At 36.3% G+C, this 19,322-nt stretch overlaps 1 protein-coding gene across 1 annotated transcript in view; it reads left to right on the forward strand.

The window, feature by feature from the left end:
• The window catches only part of LOC108727466 (lachesin), a 46,249-nt gene extending 33,459 nt beyond the window's left edge, over positions 1–12,790 (forward strand). Inside the window, exons 5-9 of the mRNA XM_018455609.1 lie at positions 2,406–2,529; positions 6,470–6,607; positions 6,969–7,091; positions 9,006–9,176; positions 12,495–12,790. Of these exons, the coding sequence (XP_018311111.1) occupies positions 2,406–2,529; positions 6,470–6,607; positions 6,969–7,091; positions 9,006–9,176; positions 12,495–12,790 (852 nt within the window). The remainder of the gene's footprint in view (positions 1–2,405; positions 2,530–6,469; positions 6,608–6,968; positions 7,092–9,005; positions 9,177–12,494) is intronic.
• Positions 12,791–19,322: the final 6,532 nt, after the last annotated feature.

Raw genomic sequence — 19,322 nt, forward strand, 5'->3', positions numbered from 1 at the left:
ATAAAATAATTAAAATAATAAATTAAATATATTTTTTTCTTTTTTCGTGATTTCCTGCGAAACAAAGCAAAAAGGAGCATATGTCTATAGGACTTTTTTTCTTAGTTTTTTACTCCTCTACACGCTCCCGAAGTTTTGCCATTTAATTTGGAAACACCCTGTATACTAAGAGAAATGTTAACAAATACTTTCTTGCTTTTTTATTTAAAAATTGTGTTGCTCTAATAATTATTCTAACCAAATTTTAATTAGAACAACACAAGTTTTTTGGTTATTCTAAAATTTTGATTAGAGCAATACAATTTTAACGAAAAGATAAGAGAAAAGTTTTGGTTAGTCACATAACAAAATAATGGTTAAATGTACTAAAACATTTCTCTCAGTGTAGAGCTAAAAGAGTTTCAAGCAAAAGTACTCTTATTTCTAAACTCGTAAAGTATCAAATTCTAGTTTCATAAAACTTTGTACAATTTTAATGAACTTTATATAGATATTCTCAATACGATCCAAATAGTCATTCTGTATATTTAAAATATTATAATATTAGAAGTAATATCTCAACGTGTAAGAAATTTCGTTGAATAACGTTTCTCTCTTTCTCTCTCTCTCTCTCTCTCTCTCTCTCTCTCTCTCTCTCTCAAAAGCCACATTACCTTTAATGTAATAATTTTAATAAAAGTTATGATCAACAGCAGATTCAAAATAATCGTTTAAAAATACTGAAACTTTCATTGATCTGCCGTGTTAGATAAAGTTAATAAAAAATTGAAATTTTAATCGAGATTCTGGTTTGTGTCCATCCGTTTTCTGACGCAGGAAACCGAATCCATCGAGTTAAATAAATAATTTTCTCAGACCATAACTGTTGTTATTAACGGCGCGTCTCTCGATCTATATTCGCGGAGATTTTTCGCGGTTTATCGCATTTCATTCTATAAAATGTCCCATGTTTTCACGTTGTACCGAAAAATTTAAATACCGAAAGATTTTTTAATTTATTTTTTCCTCCAGCAATAAGAGCTATCACATTTAAAATATCTATCCTCGGCTTTGCGATCTTAATTTAAAATTAATAAGATTCCTGACAAAAACGCGAAATTCTCTCTTCGCGTAAACTGCTCCAAACTCTCCCGAAGTAATACTTCTTAAAGAATGTTTAACGTTCTATCGAAAGTGTATGCTTCGAATTATAAATATATCCTTCTAATATATGTGTATTTGCAGTCGATACCTTCGTTTATTTCTCGAAAATATGTTTATTTTCAAAAATCGGATCGAAATTGATATATTATGTAAAATTTATATCCACGTCTCGATGAAATTAGTATTAATTTAAAACTTTATCAGATCAGGTACGATTACAACAAAATATTAAACATATATTAATGAGTTTATACTCATTTTATTCGACTGTTTTCAATTTTCTGGAAATGTTTTTAAAATTGTGGCAAGATATAATCAGAGATTTATAGATATCAGTAGTTACTGTTATTACTTAAATTGTAGGCAGCTATAAATTTTAGGCGCAGAAAAAGCTTTTTTAGAGAAGCTAAGAGACTCGCGTCTTATTTTATGCTTTTTTGAAGGTAATTACGCAAAATACACGACATGCAATAACTTACGTTGTACTTTGGGACCGTGCTAACACGATGTTCATCCAAAAATGTCACAGATATTGCAAGCCAGCAGGCGGCGTGTCAGTGGAACGCGAGTGAACAAACAGCGTAGTATGCTGCGACACGTGTCGTGTCGTTAATTGTCAACATGCCGTTTATATTTTCCATTGTAGAACACACAGATATTCATTTCGCGTACGTGTTTCGCAACTCGTAACCCGCGTCGCTGCCGTTCATTTCGAATATCCACAACATTGTAACCGATGAAAATCAGGCCGATATTCATAATTGATGACTGCGAATGCAGACACACGTTAGAGCGACAAATTATGAAAATCAACTTGATTTAATCGCGTCTGACCTCGTTCGGTTAAAAATAACTTCGGATCGCTTGTATTATTAAAAGCTACCCAGAAACGAATATATCGTTAAATTGAACCTCCGTTAACGAGAATCGAAGGAAGTTCGATAAAATCGGCCGCGCGAGCGCGACGGAGCAGGTAACCGTTAAAAATCGTCCGGCATCCCACCGGATATTTCATGCCCCTCGCGATCATAGATTCGTTTTCCGCTCGAGTATCCGTGCGAATCGCCATTGTACCAGCAAGCGTCCTCGCGCGCGCGTACGTGTTTTACATAGAGACGGAGACCCGTGCGCGCGCGCGCGCGCGCGCGTCCCTCTCTTTCTCCCTTTTATTCCTCCAAATATATTTGGATGAAGCACGGTATTAGTGGAGTGCAATAACGAACTCGCTTCTCTTTATAATTCCGGTTTCATAACACGTACAGGTGAAGTTAACGTGCCGGGCGAGAGGCGTACCCGAGCCGCGCGTATCCTGGCGTCGGGAAGACGGCAAGCCCATTATAATTCGGGAGCCATTTGCAGGAAGCGCCCCGAACCAGAAGTCTCACGGTAAGATTTAATATAGACGGTAGACACCCGCGCCGCGCCGCCGATATAGCGGCGGAATATACAATTATGTTTTCCTTAGGCGCGCATGCCGCACATCGCGCGATCCCGTTAGTATTCAAATTCCCTCATTACGAATCGCGGTTCCGGACTTTAAGATGAATTTCGCCCGGAAACCGATTCTGCTGATGTTATACGAGATGATGTGCCTTCGCCCCGCGGGTTCTGCCCGAATGGCCGGCCACCGTCGCGTCGTTCATTCCGCGGATCATTAAACGTAATGTCGAATTCCATCGCGTTTAACATCGAGCCAGTTATAGAACACACGCGTTTACCTTCTTTGGGATTCTCTCGTAATTTATGTTCGTATTAAAATAGGAGAGTCGTTCATTTTAGATACGAAATGACAGTTTGTCGAAAGTTGCCCTTACAAGGGAATCGTTAAAACTGTCCCTCATCGATTTTGATGGATTTTGGATATGTTGTAAAGCAGCAAGAAATATTAGACCCATATTTTTTATCTGCTTATCTCAAAGTTTAGGATCGAAAGAATTTCTTAAAAATAACGGTTTTTTTTATCTTCGACATATTCGAGAAAAGTAAATAAAAGTATGAAATACGGGCACAGCGTGGTGAAACTTTTCTAAAAAATATTTTTTCATATATATTTCATAGTTTCAAAGAAATTCATTGAAAATGAATAAAATTATTTTTGAGGGGTTGTTTCGATTTTTAAACCTTATAAGATAAGTAGATAACAAAATAGGTCTAACATTTTTTTATGCTTTACAACATATCTAAAGCCCATCAAAATCAGTGAGAGAATTCCTTGTTAAGGAATTTGAGGAACTTATAATCGATTTTTCCTTTTTAATTACTGGAATAAAACATCCTAATAATTAATAACCCGATATCAGAAAACCAAGATTGCTTGATATTAATTTTTACTGGACTATAATTGTTCAACGAATCAAAGAAATTCTGGATTGTACGTGTCGAGAAAATTGGATCGAAATATTCAACAGTATGAAATTATTGCATGTTCTTTGACAAAAACTCTCGAGAAGCGGCAGCAAAATGAACGTTGGTCGGAAAACACCATTCGCGAGCCGAACAAAGGGTCCTGCCTTGCCTTCGACCGTTGCGTTGGTCTCAGCTAAACGACGTATTTAGTATTCACTTCAGCGTGGTGATACTAATAGCAGGCAAATTTCGCTGTACTGTCAACATGGTCCAAGGATGCACGCCGCGGCAACGGGTGTAACATATGCCGAGCGCGAATCTGTACCTCTGAACGACCCGACTCCAGCGGCTTATTGTCGACACCACAATCGCAGTGATTATCAGACTCATGGAAAAGTTTATTTTAGTCTCGTGATTATCACAAGATTTAATTAACATTGGAAATAAATCCTTTACGGATGTAACTAATTAGGAAACTGTTAGAACTGTCTCTTACCGATTTTAATGGCCTTTGAATAAAACGTCATTTGGATAAAACTTTATAGATCCATATTTTTTTATCTGTTGATCTCAAAATTTAGGGATCGAAACATATCTGGGAATGGCAGTAAGTTAAAAACATTTTGACATTTTCGAAAAATGTGAATATACCATAAGAGTATAGATATAAAATACTCTGTAAAATTGAGCCGAAACATGTAAGCGCTTTAGTAAAATAAAGAAGTTTTACGCTACGATAGTCGTGTTATTTGCGCAACGTCTCCCGCGCTTGACTCCTATTGCCCTTGTTCTTTCCTTGTTTTCTACTATAAAATTTTCATACAAAATATTTTTTCATATACCTTATAGTTTCGAAGATAAAAAAATCTGTGTTCTCGAAGGATTTCGACCTCAAAATCTAGAGAAAAGCAGATTTAAAAAATATAGGTTTAATATTTTTTATACTCAACAATATATTCAAAGCCTATTAAAATTGATAAGGGACAGTTCCAACGGTTGTCTTCTAAATAATACAGTGAAAAATATACACTTAACTTGATAAAACATGATTAAAAATATCGAAACATAGTAAAATTTAAAAAAATTAAGTTATTTGGTTGCCCTTTATTACTGAAAATTTCATTAACCTTCTAAATTCTTTGGAGTGAACCTCACTCCAAAGGAGTGAAATCTTACTCAGTTACTCCAAAGAATTTAAAGAATTGATCTTTGACTCCATTACGATAAATGGATTCATATTTTGCCTTGATGAAGCTAAGGTTCTTAGATATTTATTGCCAAAAATATAATTTGAAAAAGTTGAGCCATTTCTGAGAAATTTTGCAAACGCACAAATGGATGGATTAGATCTGCACTGTAAAATTATGAAGTAGTTTCTTCTACGCTGCACTACTTAATAAGTAAGAAATTTTTAGATTCTTTCGCTGTTGATTGCATTTCTGAAACTCATAAAAAATCATCAATCTTTCAGTAATATAAGTATTCAGAACTGTTTATTAAACGGAATATTCTCTAATTTCCGAGATATTTTTCACCTTTTTAATTTTCTCAATACAAACTCGAGAAATATATTTTTAAATTTTTCATGCCTGCTTTCCGTTCCAACTTATTATTTTCAAAGAACTAATTTTCAAACGCGAACAAAGAATAAACTTTTACTTTTAAGATTTGAATGGGGGAAACAGGAGTCGTGTCGTTCATCGAGACTTCATAGTACTTCGATTAAGTTTGAAGTGCAAGCAAAACGACATTTACACCGTTTCCGCGTAATTAATTCGCGGGGTGGAAAACACACGGGGTGTGTCTCAGAACCTTCGGGAAAATCGATGTTTTTGCATGTTGAACTGCTGATGTAGCATAACGAGGCCGCAGGTGAAGAGGGTCCCGTCCGTTTGCTTAGTATATTTCGCGGTAAGGAACAGGTGCAGGTGAAACAAATTGCGCTCGTCTTATCTGCGCGCGCCACTTTGTTGTTTGCATCTGAATACGCTCATGAACGTATTTAGAACGAATGATATGTGAAGAGCGGAACAAAAATGTTTCTTTTGCTTAATTTACGATGTCAAAGTATGAAGCGCGAAATTATTCGATCGGATTTTACAAATTGTTGGAATTTTTTAAGTTGTAGAAATGTGAAACAAATAGATTTGCAAATACTAAGAATTCGTGTTAAAAATACAGCATATGAAATGTGCACACACAAAAATATAACATGCGTATCATGTTTCATAATAAAATATTGGAGAAGCATAATTAGCGCGAATATAATATCATTAAGCGCATTTGTCGTTTTATTGATTATCGACCACTGCTTTTGTAACAGGTCGTTCGCTTCATGTTCTTTTTCCGTCCGACTACATAGTGGTTATTCTTCATTAAATAACAATAGCAAGAGGCACCGATTGTCAGCTACAGTTTCTACTAATTAATTATATACGTATATATAATTAAATTGGTAGACTCCAGAAAAAAAAATTAATTTGGATAAAGCAAGAAAGGATATTTACTATTAATTTTGTGCTAATTATTATTTCCGATCAATAAAAAAAATAGCTTAATAATAGCTTTGATTAAAATTAATTTAATTAATTTTAATCAAAGCTATTATTAAATTATTTTTTATTTATGTATTTATTTACGTTTATTAATTAATAAGTTGTTTCGCTTTCTATATTGGATACGCTTAACTGACTTACTTAATAATTATTCAAATTTAAATAAAATAATATTCAATTCTAATTCACGTAAATGCGTACCTGATTTATAGAACGTAACTAACGTATTGTATATTCATGTTAAATTATTAAAGTAAACTATAATTAGTAAAATAAATCAGTATTGATTGATCATATTACGATATTTCGAGAAAAAAGTAACTTTATATTAGAAAGAAACCTTACTTCGTGGATGCGAATTTTGGAGTACTCTAGCGATCTGTGTACCAAAGGTGGTCAATTTTATTCGACTTTAATGTCCTCAGTAGTTCATCAGTCCGAATTTCTCGGCGAAGAACTGAAGCTGACAAAGATCTCGAGGAACGAGATGGGAGTTTATCTGTGCATCGCCAGCAACGGGGTTCCGCCCGCGGTCAGCAAACGTATTTATATCAACGTTCATTGTGAGTAATAATAATTACGGTCCGAGCCATCAGATTGGATGTATCGTGTTCCTCATAGAAGCTAACAAGGGAACCTCGCGAGGTGTCAAATTCTGATTTTAATGAAACTTTGTGAACTTATAGCTTACATAAAGAGATAAATTTAGAAAATATCAGTTGCGGCGGAAAAACGGTTTGAAGGGTGAAAATCACCTCTTAAACCGTTTTTCCGCCGCAACTGATATGTTCTAAATTCATCCCTTTATGTAAGCTACAAGTTCACAAAGTTTCATTAAAATCAGAATTTGACACCTCGCGAGGTTCCCTTGTAAGTCATACTGAGGCTGAAAACGCAACAATATCTTTCGATTTCGATTTTCAGTTCCGCCAGTGATTCAGGTACCCAATCAGCTGGTCGGCGCGCCCTTGGGAACTGACGTGGTTCTGGAATGTTTCGTCGAAGCGTCGCCGATGTCGATTAACTATTGGGTCAAGGACCCTAAGGGTGAGATAACACGTGAGATAACACGTGAGATGACTTCCATGTTAAAAATAGAGTTTTTGCATTGTATTTTACCAATATATTACATTCTGTTACTCTTTAATACTATGACATTTCAGTGTAATATTTTATTTAGTTATTGTGTTTTTCCGATCCGTAATGCTAATTTCATCAATGGCAATATTATTCGTTGGCTACATTTTTTATTATTTATTGTTTATTGGAAATTGTCCTAATTTGTTACATTTATCAACTGGTCAATAATTGCTCGTATGGATTGACTTCAAATTTCATAAATAATTAAATAAAGATGACGAGCTGTTCGTTTGTATTTTTCGAGTTGTACACTTTTTCATAAATAATTAGGTAGTTTCAAAATTTGTAAATTAAATTAAATTTTGCTGTAATATATTCTAACGTTTGATCTTGATCGATACGTATCACTGTTTTTGTTATTTGTAATTATTGACAATTCAGTACCCTCTTGTCTTCTATCAGTGAAATATATATAAATTTAATAATAAAACATATAAATTTAACAATTAAAACTATTAACAATACAGTTTTCACATCCACGCGCGAAATGAAATCATAATTTAATATAATAGAAATAATTTACAAAATATCTTTCCGTTCATGTATATAAACAAATACGATACCATCTGCGTGAAATAGTTGTAGTTTACTCAGCGTACTGTTTACCACAAGTAGCATAGTCCGTTATAGCGATTGGTTTGTTAACTAATTACTGACTGTAACTAGCGGAGAAATACTCAAACGTTAATTACTCTCGCAAGACAAATCCGATTATGGACCGTACTTTAGTTAGGCGATTTCGATACACACTGAGCGTATCGTAGTGTCAGTGTCGAAAAACTCATTCGTATTATTAGAAACGCGTTCTAAGATTATGCAGATAAATGACGACACAAAAAAAAAACAGCACGTTAGGTAATTCAAATTATCCTTTTATTTTATGCAAAATACAATAATAAAATATGAAAAGTAAAATTTCTCAATGCAAAGTTAATAATTATTCTAAATTTTGGCTTTTTCTTGTAAATACATCGGTAAAAAGCTAAATATTTCGGTATCAAATCGTAAATCGTACGAAATGTCAACGAGCATCAGCAACATATCGCAACAACGTGTAATAACTTGGCTCAGGATTCCTCAAGAAAACTTTAGATAGATATAAGAGAATACTACTTATCTAGACTCGTGGAAATATCCCCGCAGTGGATTTCGCCTCGTAAGAGCCAGACGTTCTCCAGTTTAACACACGCTCAGCTATCCGGAGTTCCTCGCTCCAATGCATTCGTATGCAATTTCGTCTTGCGTGGAAGATACCTTTCACTGGTTTCCCATTATACGCAACTGTTTCAACGTGTAATAAGAAAGCATAGCGGGAAACGGGCAAGATATCTTATTTATGATAAAAGACGTGGCTTCTTAGCACAACGTAAAACATAAATATATTTCACATTAGTTGTTTAATTGAAATAGCATTCGAACAAATGCATATAATTAATATACGCGTGCTGTAAGGTTTTAAATTTTATTATATTATTAGATTCCTGTTGAAATGACTAAAAAGTCGGAATATTGAAATAGAAAAATGTGTGTGTTGTATTCGATTAAAAAAAAATCCTTGACATGATTTTAATAGTTGAGAAATATATAAAATAATTAGGATTTTATGTGACCATTACATAAACTCGTATATCTTAATCATTTTAATTTCAATCTCTTTTCCCTTTGCATAAAACATTCTGTATTTCTCTCTGTAATTTTATAATGAATGGATTTTTTATTGCCGCATATCAATCAATAAAAATACTGAACCCGAACATGAGAAGAAACAACATGCAACTTTCCTATCCAATAAAATTGGAATAATCGAGTATGCTTCTCCAGGTGCGATGATAATATCCAGCGTGAGGCACGACGTCCAAACAGTGACAAAGTCACCGTTCGAGGTCCGGATGATCCTCACGATCCGCAACTTGCAGAAAAACGACGTGGGAACGTACCGGTGTGCAGCCAAAAATTCCCTCGGCGAGGTCGAGAGTAGTATTCGATTATACGGTGAGTACACAGCGCGTTTTTCGACCGTTATCAAACGAAGTTTTCCGCGGAGCCCATAAAGAATACCTAATTCGATTACTCGACGAAACGCAGTCAAAACGGGGGGGAATTCCGCGCCGCATTTCGTTTCAATGCACGTGTACATTTGCGAATAATCGCGATTCTTCCTCTGCTTTTCTCCCTTTTTTTCCTCCGTTTTATTCTTTTAGATGGTCGTAACGCTAGGGATTAAGATTTTGTACCGTAAAATAAAACCTGCAAATAGACCGGCAGATAATTGCGCGGGAGGTCAACGGTGAAAAGTTTGCTCTGCAAACTGTGAATGAATTATTATACATATAAACACCGTGTCAGGATTAATTTTCTGCTTGTTATAGTTGATAACATCTATTTTCTTCCTAACATTGCTTTGTAATATGAATATCAAGTAAACACCATTTAAATTTTAAATATATATGTTATGGAGAATCTCTTTATTAGAAAATTTTAATAATTTTTTTCCCGTTATTTTTATTATTAATACTCTCTCTCTCTCTCTCTCTCCCCCCCTCCCTCTATGGAGAATATTCAATAACAAATAGCAAGAAAAAATTCGATATTAAACTTTAACCCTTTGATGTATGAATTATTCGTTGCAGTCAAATTTTCTGAAACTTCGTACCTAAAGGTTTTTTGGGTCGCTGATCACGAATCTGGAGTCAGCTTAGCAAAATTCAATATAGCGGATCCAATATGGCGGACCAAAATTTAAAAAAATACTTTATTTGCCTTAAAAATTGATAGACAGGATTTTTTTGGATCGCCGATTACAAATCTGGAATCAGTTTTGCAAAATTCAATATGGCGGATCGAATATGGTGAACCAAAATTTGAAAAACGTTTTATTTATCTCGAAATTTTTTGGTCCGCCATGCTGGATCCGTCATCCTGAATTTTGAAAATCTGACTTCATTTTCGTAATCAGCGACCCTCAAAATACGATCGATTTTTTTCTTAAAAAAGTAGGGTTTTTTGCGCTCAATTTGTTTATAACTAATTCAAGTTGCAAAATAAAAGCTTCTGTACTTAACTTGTTATTAAAGTAGTATCTGAGGATCATATAACAATTTAATGCATATGCAGAAACCTTAAGAGTGGAGTTTGAGAATCAAAAAACGGAAGAGAATAAGGTGTTGCATATATGCAACACCGTGCAGCAAAGGGTTAAATCTCTCGATAACTTACAGTAACTAATTGTAAGCCGCAAATCAAAATGCGAAAAAACAAAGTGTGTACAATGTTAAATAAAAAAAAAATAAGATTCTGTTCTTTACTTTTCATTCTTCAAAATTTGATTTATCATATTCTTCAATTCTTAGTGTTAAATAGCTAGTCGGCTTTATTGGAGAAAAGAAATTTGAAGCGTCAGATCCGTCAAGAAATCCGCTTTTAGGATATTACATCGTGCAAATCGCTCTACGCGTGACTTGTGAGCGGAACGATCTTGAACGCGTTCGGGTAACAAGGCTCTCGACTACTCGCAAGGAACGAATTACGACGTGAAAACGACTTTTTGCCGCACGTTGCAACTCGGTTACAGCGATATCTCGCGAACCGTTGTAGGATCGAAGCGAGGAGCGGAATTTACTCTCGCGCATGACCTGTTATTCCTACATTAACGTGGCGGTTTGCGAGGTTAACGAGTCTCCTGTACTCAGCGTGAAAATCGTTGTTCATGTCTCGCTCCCGCCGTCAATAAACCGGCGTCCCGCGCCTTCCTCCGCCATGACTGATCGTGGGATGATAGGAATAAGAGGATTTCCTCTTTACGGCAAACACACCCCGCGTTTACAAGCATCGTCACTTTATGGACGGAAATCTCCGAGGAGTTGCCTCTACATCAACGGCAGATGCCCTTCGGTCAATCCTCATCTTTTCGCGTGCGCAACGTCGAATTTCTCGGCTAGCTTACAGTCCTTCCCTTCAGGGTGTACCAAGCGGAAGGGTGACGAGATAAGGCGAGTGCAGTATACCCTTCGCGTTCGTAAATCGTCGCGTGTTATCGACCCATCGATTTCGAGAACGGGGAATCTTCATCCGGTGTGGTAGACGTAAGGATGACATATTTGCGTACGTAAATTTAAAGATGACGATACAAGAGATCGTCTCGCCTGCATTCGCGTTTCTTACTTGCTAGTGTTAACAAAATCTTCGGTAAAATCGGGAATTTCAAACTCGCTAAAGAAGATAATGCAATCGATTTTACCGAGAGGCAATCTTCTCGAAACTTACTACGGAATATTCCGATAGAAACTTCAGAAAACATGTTATATATAAGATACACATGCACGTGTCCACCTTGTCTACTATCTGTACTAAACTCTGTACAAGGGAATAACACGTAGGTTGAGTTGTCTTATCTACAAGCAACCCGGCTTGACCTTTACTCCTTTATTCAAGAGATTCCCAATGGAGAAAGTTTGTAGTATCAGAACTCTAGGATAAATGCTGATAAATTCGTGACATTACTACTTTTTTGAAACAATATAATAAAAAGGGTTTCGAGTCGCGTTAAAGCATCACGGAATCACCACAAGCAGCTTATTTATACAATAAATTGATTATTAAGGCTATATCGGGTGTATAGTCTCTGCAAAATGACTGGAATATATCTCTGAAACAGTTCAGTGTGATTAATATTTATATTTAATAATATAATTTTATAGTTTAATTTAAATGAAAATTTTCTTATCTGAATGATTTTTTAAAAACACGTCTATTTCTTGAAATACTTTTTTATCCAGGTCTAAATCGCTACCAAACTTTTTGTTTTATACTTTCAAATACAATATAGGGAAATACATAACTTTTCCACATATTTAGTTAAAAAATTTATCCTTAAATATATGCATTTCTGTTACGCTAATATTCCAATCGTATCTCGGATAGTTACATCCTTGTGTATGATATTTCTCCAATTATATACTATTAAATCTATAGTGCTAAATTTAACCTAATTTAAGTCGCCACTGCTCGTATTAATATATCGTTATTTTATAGATATCGTTTTAATAATAAATATCGTTTTAGTAGTAAATATCGTTTTAGTATAAAATATCAATATATTGAATAGAAATAGTGGCGACTTAAATTAGGTTGTTAAAAATAAAATGTTAATTTTAACTTAAAGGTATGATGAACTTTCTGAGACATGCATTAACATTTTTGTACAAAAATTTTAATGGTGTGGAAAATTAACGTTTTATTTTTAACATTGTACACTGCTTTCTTTTTTTTGCGTTAAGTTCATCAAAATCGCATATTTTTCCCCTGTTTCAGAGATCTCGGGGCCGGCGAAGACGCAAACACCGGTGTTAACGTTGTTCTATGACGAAGAGGACGAGGTAGTGTTCGGTTCCGCGGAGATGGACAAGACGGAGAACAAGCCGCTGGCGGTGGATAACACGGTCCACGGACATATGGGTTATCCGTCGCTCGCCACGCCGTCCTCCACGATTCGCGTCGGCAAGAAACGACCGATCAACGTCAGCTCGGGCGCTGATCCTTATCCACGACGGCTTTTCGTTCTGATATCACCGCTGATGTCGCTTCTAATCGTTTGCCGAAGATGGTGATGGTGAAACTGGAGAGAGAGCCGAAAAATTCTGAAGAACTTGGTCGAGGCACTCGTCATCAGCTTGCGATCGCACGTGCGGTTCTCGTAATGCGATCTTTCGCAATGGTATAATTCACTTTCGGAGAAGAAGCGTTGTTAGATGCGATCAACACTCGATGACCATAGAATCGAAGTTGTTTGTATAGCAAGCTGCCGCGAAAGAAAAAGGAATAGATAGAATAGGTATCCGAGAAAATTCGGGTGCTAGTCTCTAAACGTACTTTAATTTACGTATTTTAATTTTGACTGATCAGTGCGAAGAAGACGCCCCCGGTAGTCAAGTCCGCGTAAGGTAAAAGCTCGCAAGCTTTAATCTTCATTGGCTATTCAGCAGCTTGCTCGGCTCTATACGGCAAAAACAACTTCGAATGGGCTTAAGTCGCCGCCGCCGACGACGACGTATCGTCTTCCCTGAGTGGCTTATTCGTAATTCGTAGACCTAATCAATGCATCGGAAGCTCGCGGAAGGGATGAACCAGATGGGGCTGAAGACGTGCATCGCAGGGCATATATTGATTATACTTGAATCGGTGAGTGCTAAGTTAATTATATTCAGGGGTCGGATATAATATATATATAATTTAACTCACTTCTATTTTCGATATTCTTATAAACTTAAAATGATGTCCTAGATTTCTTTACTTTTAAATTAAATTAGTGCATAACCCCATTACGGTACACACAGGCTATCATCGTTTTATTCGATCTCAGCAGTGATTTAGAAGAATGAGATTGATACTAGCGTCAATCGAATTAAACGACGAGTTTTCGTAAAATATCAATTTCTTATCTATTTCGTTATGTGGAAACTCACGCGTCATCAAATCAAATCAAATTACGAGTTCTCGATCAATTAAATCGAAACGTTATGAAAAAAACAATAAACGCAAAAAGTAAAGAAGAAGATAATGAAACGATAGAGGCTGAAATTGAACAGACAGATGAAATCGACGAGTCAAGGAGAAGAACATATCTCGAAGTGAAGATAATCCTGGATAATATTCGCGCGGATCGAAGAGTCAGGTGCGTAACTCCTCAGTTTCGGCGGCAATAAATTTGCGTGATATGTACATACTTACTGTATCATATACAGGCACGCTCGCACGTGTATATGTGTGCATACGTCAGGGTAAAACTAACACATTCGTGCCACTTTTCCCCAGCTCCCCGCTGCGCTCTCCAGTCGCGTGCGAGCGGCGTGGCGTTTCGTAGATAGCCCTTACGATTAACGCCGGTGTAATAGGATATGTATCGCGAGTTTAAACGAGTATTGAAAGCTTTAAAGGAGTTCGAGCCGGAAGTAGCAAGAACGCCGGTGTCTCTTGCCCGTCTTGGCGGACGCCCTCGATCTCGGAACGAATCGATCGCGGACGAGCGACTCCAAAGTTGTTCGCCACACACGCCTCGATCACGGACGTGCGATCGTACCTGTCCTCTCCCGCAAACTTTCTTTTCTTTCCCACACGAGGTTACCGTTTACTCAAGGGAGTTTTTACCGCACTCTCGGTTAACACCTCTCGATAGCAAAACTCTCCAGTCAACACGGAATTAAGTATGTCTTTGGAGAAACATTTAGTACTCTATCTTTTTGAATGCGATTTTCTTTATCAAAATACTCCCCAATAACAGCAGAGTGGAGAGTCGTTTTCGATGATTGTTCACTCGAGGATTTTGTTTTCGAGAATGGGTTCTCGATACTAGAATTTTCTTCCGGTTAAAATAAAATTGGGTGATATTCATCGGGTATTTACTTGAAAACTTTATCAGCAATCTGTCGATAGTGAATTTAATGCAAATTGGAAAATAATGCGATACTAACTAAGACTCTATTCTTGTGAGATACATTTTATATTTTATAAAAGCGGAAACTAAAAAATGAAATCTGAAGAGCACATTTTTTCATAAAAGAAAAGAACACTTATACAAATAAATTAATGTTTTACGAGTAATGCAATTAAACAGTACAATTTCGGATATTATTTAAATAAATAAAATTAAGAATAAAAGTATAGGCTTATAACTCTCTCAGTACGAGTTTAGCTCTCATTATCAGTCTTTTATGTTAGTCGATTTAACGGCAAGACAATAAACTCAATATTTTACATCGTTATCTGTCAAATTAAGGTAATAAATGTAATATTGCATATAATGCACCCGACATTTTCATGATCACAGCTGACTCTTTTAAATTTATAATTTCGAGAAAAAATATAAAAACTACAATATATAATATTAAACTAATTTTACTTATAACCAACGTATAATAAAATTGTCGATAAAAATATAAAAAATTACTTATTACACATATTATAAAAGACGTATAAAATTGACATTTTTAATGAGAAGGCTCATTTTAAAATATGTAAAAGATTTGAGAAATATAAAAATACTTAAAAGTCTATATTGTGTCAGAATTACTTACAAGCTGTAATGAAACTTACAGGAGCAATTCAATCAAAATATAATAAGTCAATAAAAATAATTTCACCGATCGCGCGTCCTACGATCATAGGAAGTATCTGATTACTCGTTTCCGGTGTGAGCCAAACGATTAATAAGTGTTCGATAAATCAGTGACGATCGTTTTCTGGCGCGAGTTGCTTCGAGCGAGTATGCAGAATTCATATGTGAAAGAAAGAATGTGAGAAACAGAGAATGTGAGTGAGAGAAAGAGAGAGAGAGAATGATACTAATTATATTTTTATATTTCCACCATAGCGTGCTTACGTTCCGTATCGATAGATTTTTAATTACTGTCAAAGCCTTGTCCAGTCATTCCAATCGTTGTTATCGTGACATTCGGTTTTCGCAGTAATTTCTCTAATTATACTTGATGTTACAACAGCGAACGTCGTGACGTAATAAGCGTTGGACGTTCCGATTCAGCTTACGAATCTCCATCCTATTTTCAGACGAAAATCCACAAAGTGGATCTAACACAAACCGTGGAAAGATAATAAAATCGATCGCATCGATTCCCGCATCACTCGCTACGACAGTTTTGTATTCACTTGCTAAATAAATCGGGCGTCCCCGTGGGTGCTTGGGTTTGAAGTTTTATGGCAACTGAAATTGCGTCTCGTTACGCTTCGCGGTTCGTTTTCGGTACTCGCCGACAGCTCTCTCGCAGGAGCGTCATACGTGCTCAATTTCCATTAAAATCTATTTTCGTGTGTTCTCAATCGATTTTTCCTTCATGATCGGTTCGTCCACACCTAATTGCTCTTAAATATCGGGTGAACTTTTTTTACGTGATTTTTTTACGTAATTTTTCACGAAGAGAGTTAATTCTTCCGCTATCCTACTTCACTTCAAAGTAAAGACTGTAACAAAGTTTCTATTATATATTGCAAATAGTTTCTAAGTAATATTGACGTTGAACAAAAAAGAGAGAAGTTTTAATGACAAAATGATTACAAAAAGTTAACGTTGTTCCAAAATACATGACAAAATGGAAACACGTTCAATGATATTTCGGAGGTATCATTTTATTCTCGATATTGTATATTGTACAATCACGTTTCTCTCCGTCGACACATCGTATCTGATAAATTTGTCGTTTGCAACGTTTTTCTGGGGTACTCTTCAATTAACCGATGGCCCATTTTGCATTCGATATAATATGCGAGGTGCCACATTCGTCACTGCAATCTACGTCGAAATGGCCAGTCGCGAAAAAAAATCCACGAAGCATCCTCAAGCGTCCTCACGAGAGCCAATGAATGGTCGCTCTCTCGGTGACCGAAAAAAAAACTCGAGAAAAAAAATCGCGACGCTTTTTTCCCCGACGGGCCAAATCGCGCTCGTTTGCGACACGCCGCTGTAGCCTGTGAGGTCGTGGACGAGCTTGTTCCCTCTTATTTCGTCGGAGAGAATCGTCGTTTTAGAATGATTATCGTCTCTCTCTCCCTCTCTCTCTCTCTCTCTCTCTCTCTCTCTCTCTCTCTCTCTCTCTCTCTCACTTTCCCTCTCATCAACGACGCGAGAAAATGACAGAGGCGGGCTGTCTCTCTCGGTCACCGAGAAATTATAAGGGCGAATCCGCCTTTAAGGACTAGAGGAAGAAGATCTTAGTTAAACCATAAATAAACACAACTGCCCTTGCAGCTGGCGCGGACGTAATTCATCGTGAATTAATTTAAGGGCCACCGCCGCCTTCTTCTCCGCTGCCCCTCGCCGGTCCACTTTTCATTAAAAGGCCCGCCGTGCCGAGGCCGCCATTTGGCGGCTCTCGCTTTTATGCTGATTTTATTTCCCTTCTTTCGCGAACTCGGGCATCTACGGAGTAATTGTGCGGTATTATTATTATCCACCGCGAGTCGGGTCGGCATGAACAACTGCGTGGCATACAGCCCATCCAACCAAGCGAGAGCTAAAGAAGATTTCATAGTTCGCCGAAGGTTCCAGGTATCTAATTCCCTTCTTCGTTCTCATCGCAATCGTTAATATCGTCACAATTTCCGAAGACGTCGACGACTTTATGCGACTTCCAAACGAGCTTACACCGTTCTGGTTGGACTATGCCGCGTAGTCGGTTCTATAAAGTTACTACATCTGCAGTTGCGACACCTCCTCGTGTTAGCCCCTCAAGCAGTCTCTCCGGCTAGAGTTGCTCGTAGATTTCTGTCCCCCCTCGGCCGTTCGCCTAATCTCCGTCGGTTACGCTTATTAAAGTCCCGAGAGGTACGACGTGTAAGCCCGTTGAGGAGATATACACGGGAGACGCAGATAGTTACGTATGCGCGCTGTTGGTTTATCGTATGCTCGCAGTCGGTGCTTTTCGCTGTTTCGACGTGCCAGACGAAGGGTACCTATAGTTTCAGAAGTGTGCACTTCAGCACATCGCAACGAGAACGATCAATGTAATTCCGCGACTAGCCGCAAAAGGATAAACGTCCTATATATGCATATACGCGTAATATTTCCTCTGTTTTGCCTGATACGTAAAATGTTTTTTTCAAACTATGAAAGTGATAAAGACATGCGAAAATAATTAAAACACTTAAATTGAAAAATTAAAAAGCGCGCGCGTTGATTATTTCTGAATCAAAATTGATGGATGAATAATTTATAAATTGATATTCATCGAAATACTTCCGTCATTTTTTTACATATTAATTAAAAATATCGATAATATAATGTGTTTTTTGAACGTCAATTCTTCACTTTGAAACGCTTAACGTTGATATATTTTGGCACTTTAACTGCCCGACGATTTGGGATTTTTCTACGACGCGATCGAACAGCTTCGAGAAGTTTGTTTTATGAGCCTTAAGTGGGTCGATTGAACTGGTATAAAGTTTTAAGAGTTTTGGAGAAGGAGAATTAGCCAACTTCCTTTTATCTGCGTGAATTATCGCTCCTGTGGATCGTCCCTTTTGGCATTTACGTTGACATTATGTGAAATAATGCTATGTCTTTATCTTTCAATGTTTTTACGATATTGTACGCTACAGACTTCGCTTAATGTAAATTTCATTTATTTGTCTTTATTTCAATTATATGATATCGTTCTATCGACTTTTTTTGTATAGAATGTCGATATACTATATACGATTCCTGAACTTTCTTCGTCTTTTTGTTCCAGTATAACCATGCTTATCTTTTTCATGGCTCCTCTTTTATTTACTTTAGTTTTCGCAACGTGGCTTGTTGCAGTCGTTAGTTTTTCTTTGCGCTTATTGAGTCGTAAATAACATATCTTCCTTATCGAACGAAAACACCGTTGTAAAAAAAAAACCTATCCAAATACCTGTTCTAGAATTTTTCGCTCTTCGTGCAGTAGTTTTCACAATCGAATTTCGAAGCTGTGTTAACTTGCACACACAAGTCACACACACAAGGAATAACTAAGTTCAAAATATTTTCAACTCATGTTATTGACGTACGTAGTATTTTATAAAAAGAAAAAGAGTAGGGCTCATACACTCGTGAGAGAGATGTTATTTTTAGGAATAAATAAAATTTTATCGTACATAAATTGGCGAATTCAAATTTTTATAAAAATTAAGAAATAAAGGTCGATATCTTTATTTATAAATAAGAATTTATTAAAAAAAAATAAAGATCGATTAAAGTGGTTCTTTAATAAAGTCCCGAAAATTTGGAATGCCTCACCAGAGCCCACCCAAAAGTATCTTAATCTGCATAATTTGGATAAAATATTAAAACTACGCGTATATCTTAATGAAATAGTATGGAACTTACAATAGTAAATCAAGCTGTAGCTTTATCGAACAAAAACAAGATGAGATTATGTTTACTTTTCGAGGTTGAATTTATTTGCAAGTTTATGCACGTAAATATCTTTCCAGAATGGCCGTTGACCTGTTACTTTTTTGTGACCATTAAAATCATAATTTTTTAAACTATCATAATCTCGTTTTTTAGAAAAATCTATGGTAAGATTTGTGTGTAGTTAGTCAAAGAAGCGTCTGCGAGCCTTATCTGTCGCTAAGGTATACGTGAAAAGTTTTGTTTTCAACATTTTT

Source organism: Mycetomoellerius zeteki, unplaced genomic scaffold, assembly GCF_001594055.1.
Source record: "Mycetomoellerius zeteki isolate Tzet28-1 unplaced genomic scaffold, Tzet1.0 scaffold496, whole genome shotgun sequence".
NCBI classification, from domain to species: Eukaryota; Metazoa; Arthropoda; class Insecta; order Hymenoptera; family Formicidae; genus Mycetomoellerius; species Mycetomoellerius zeteki.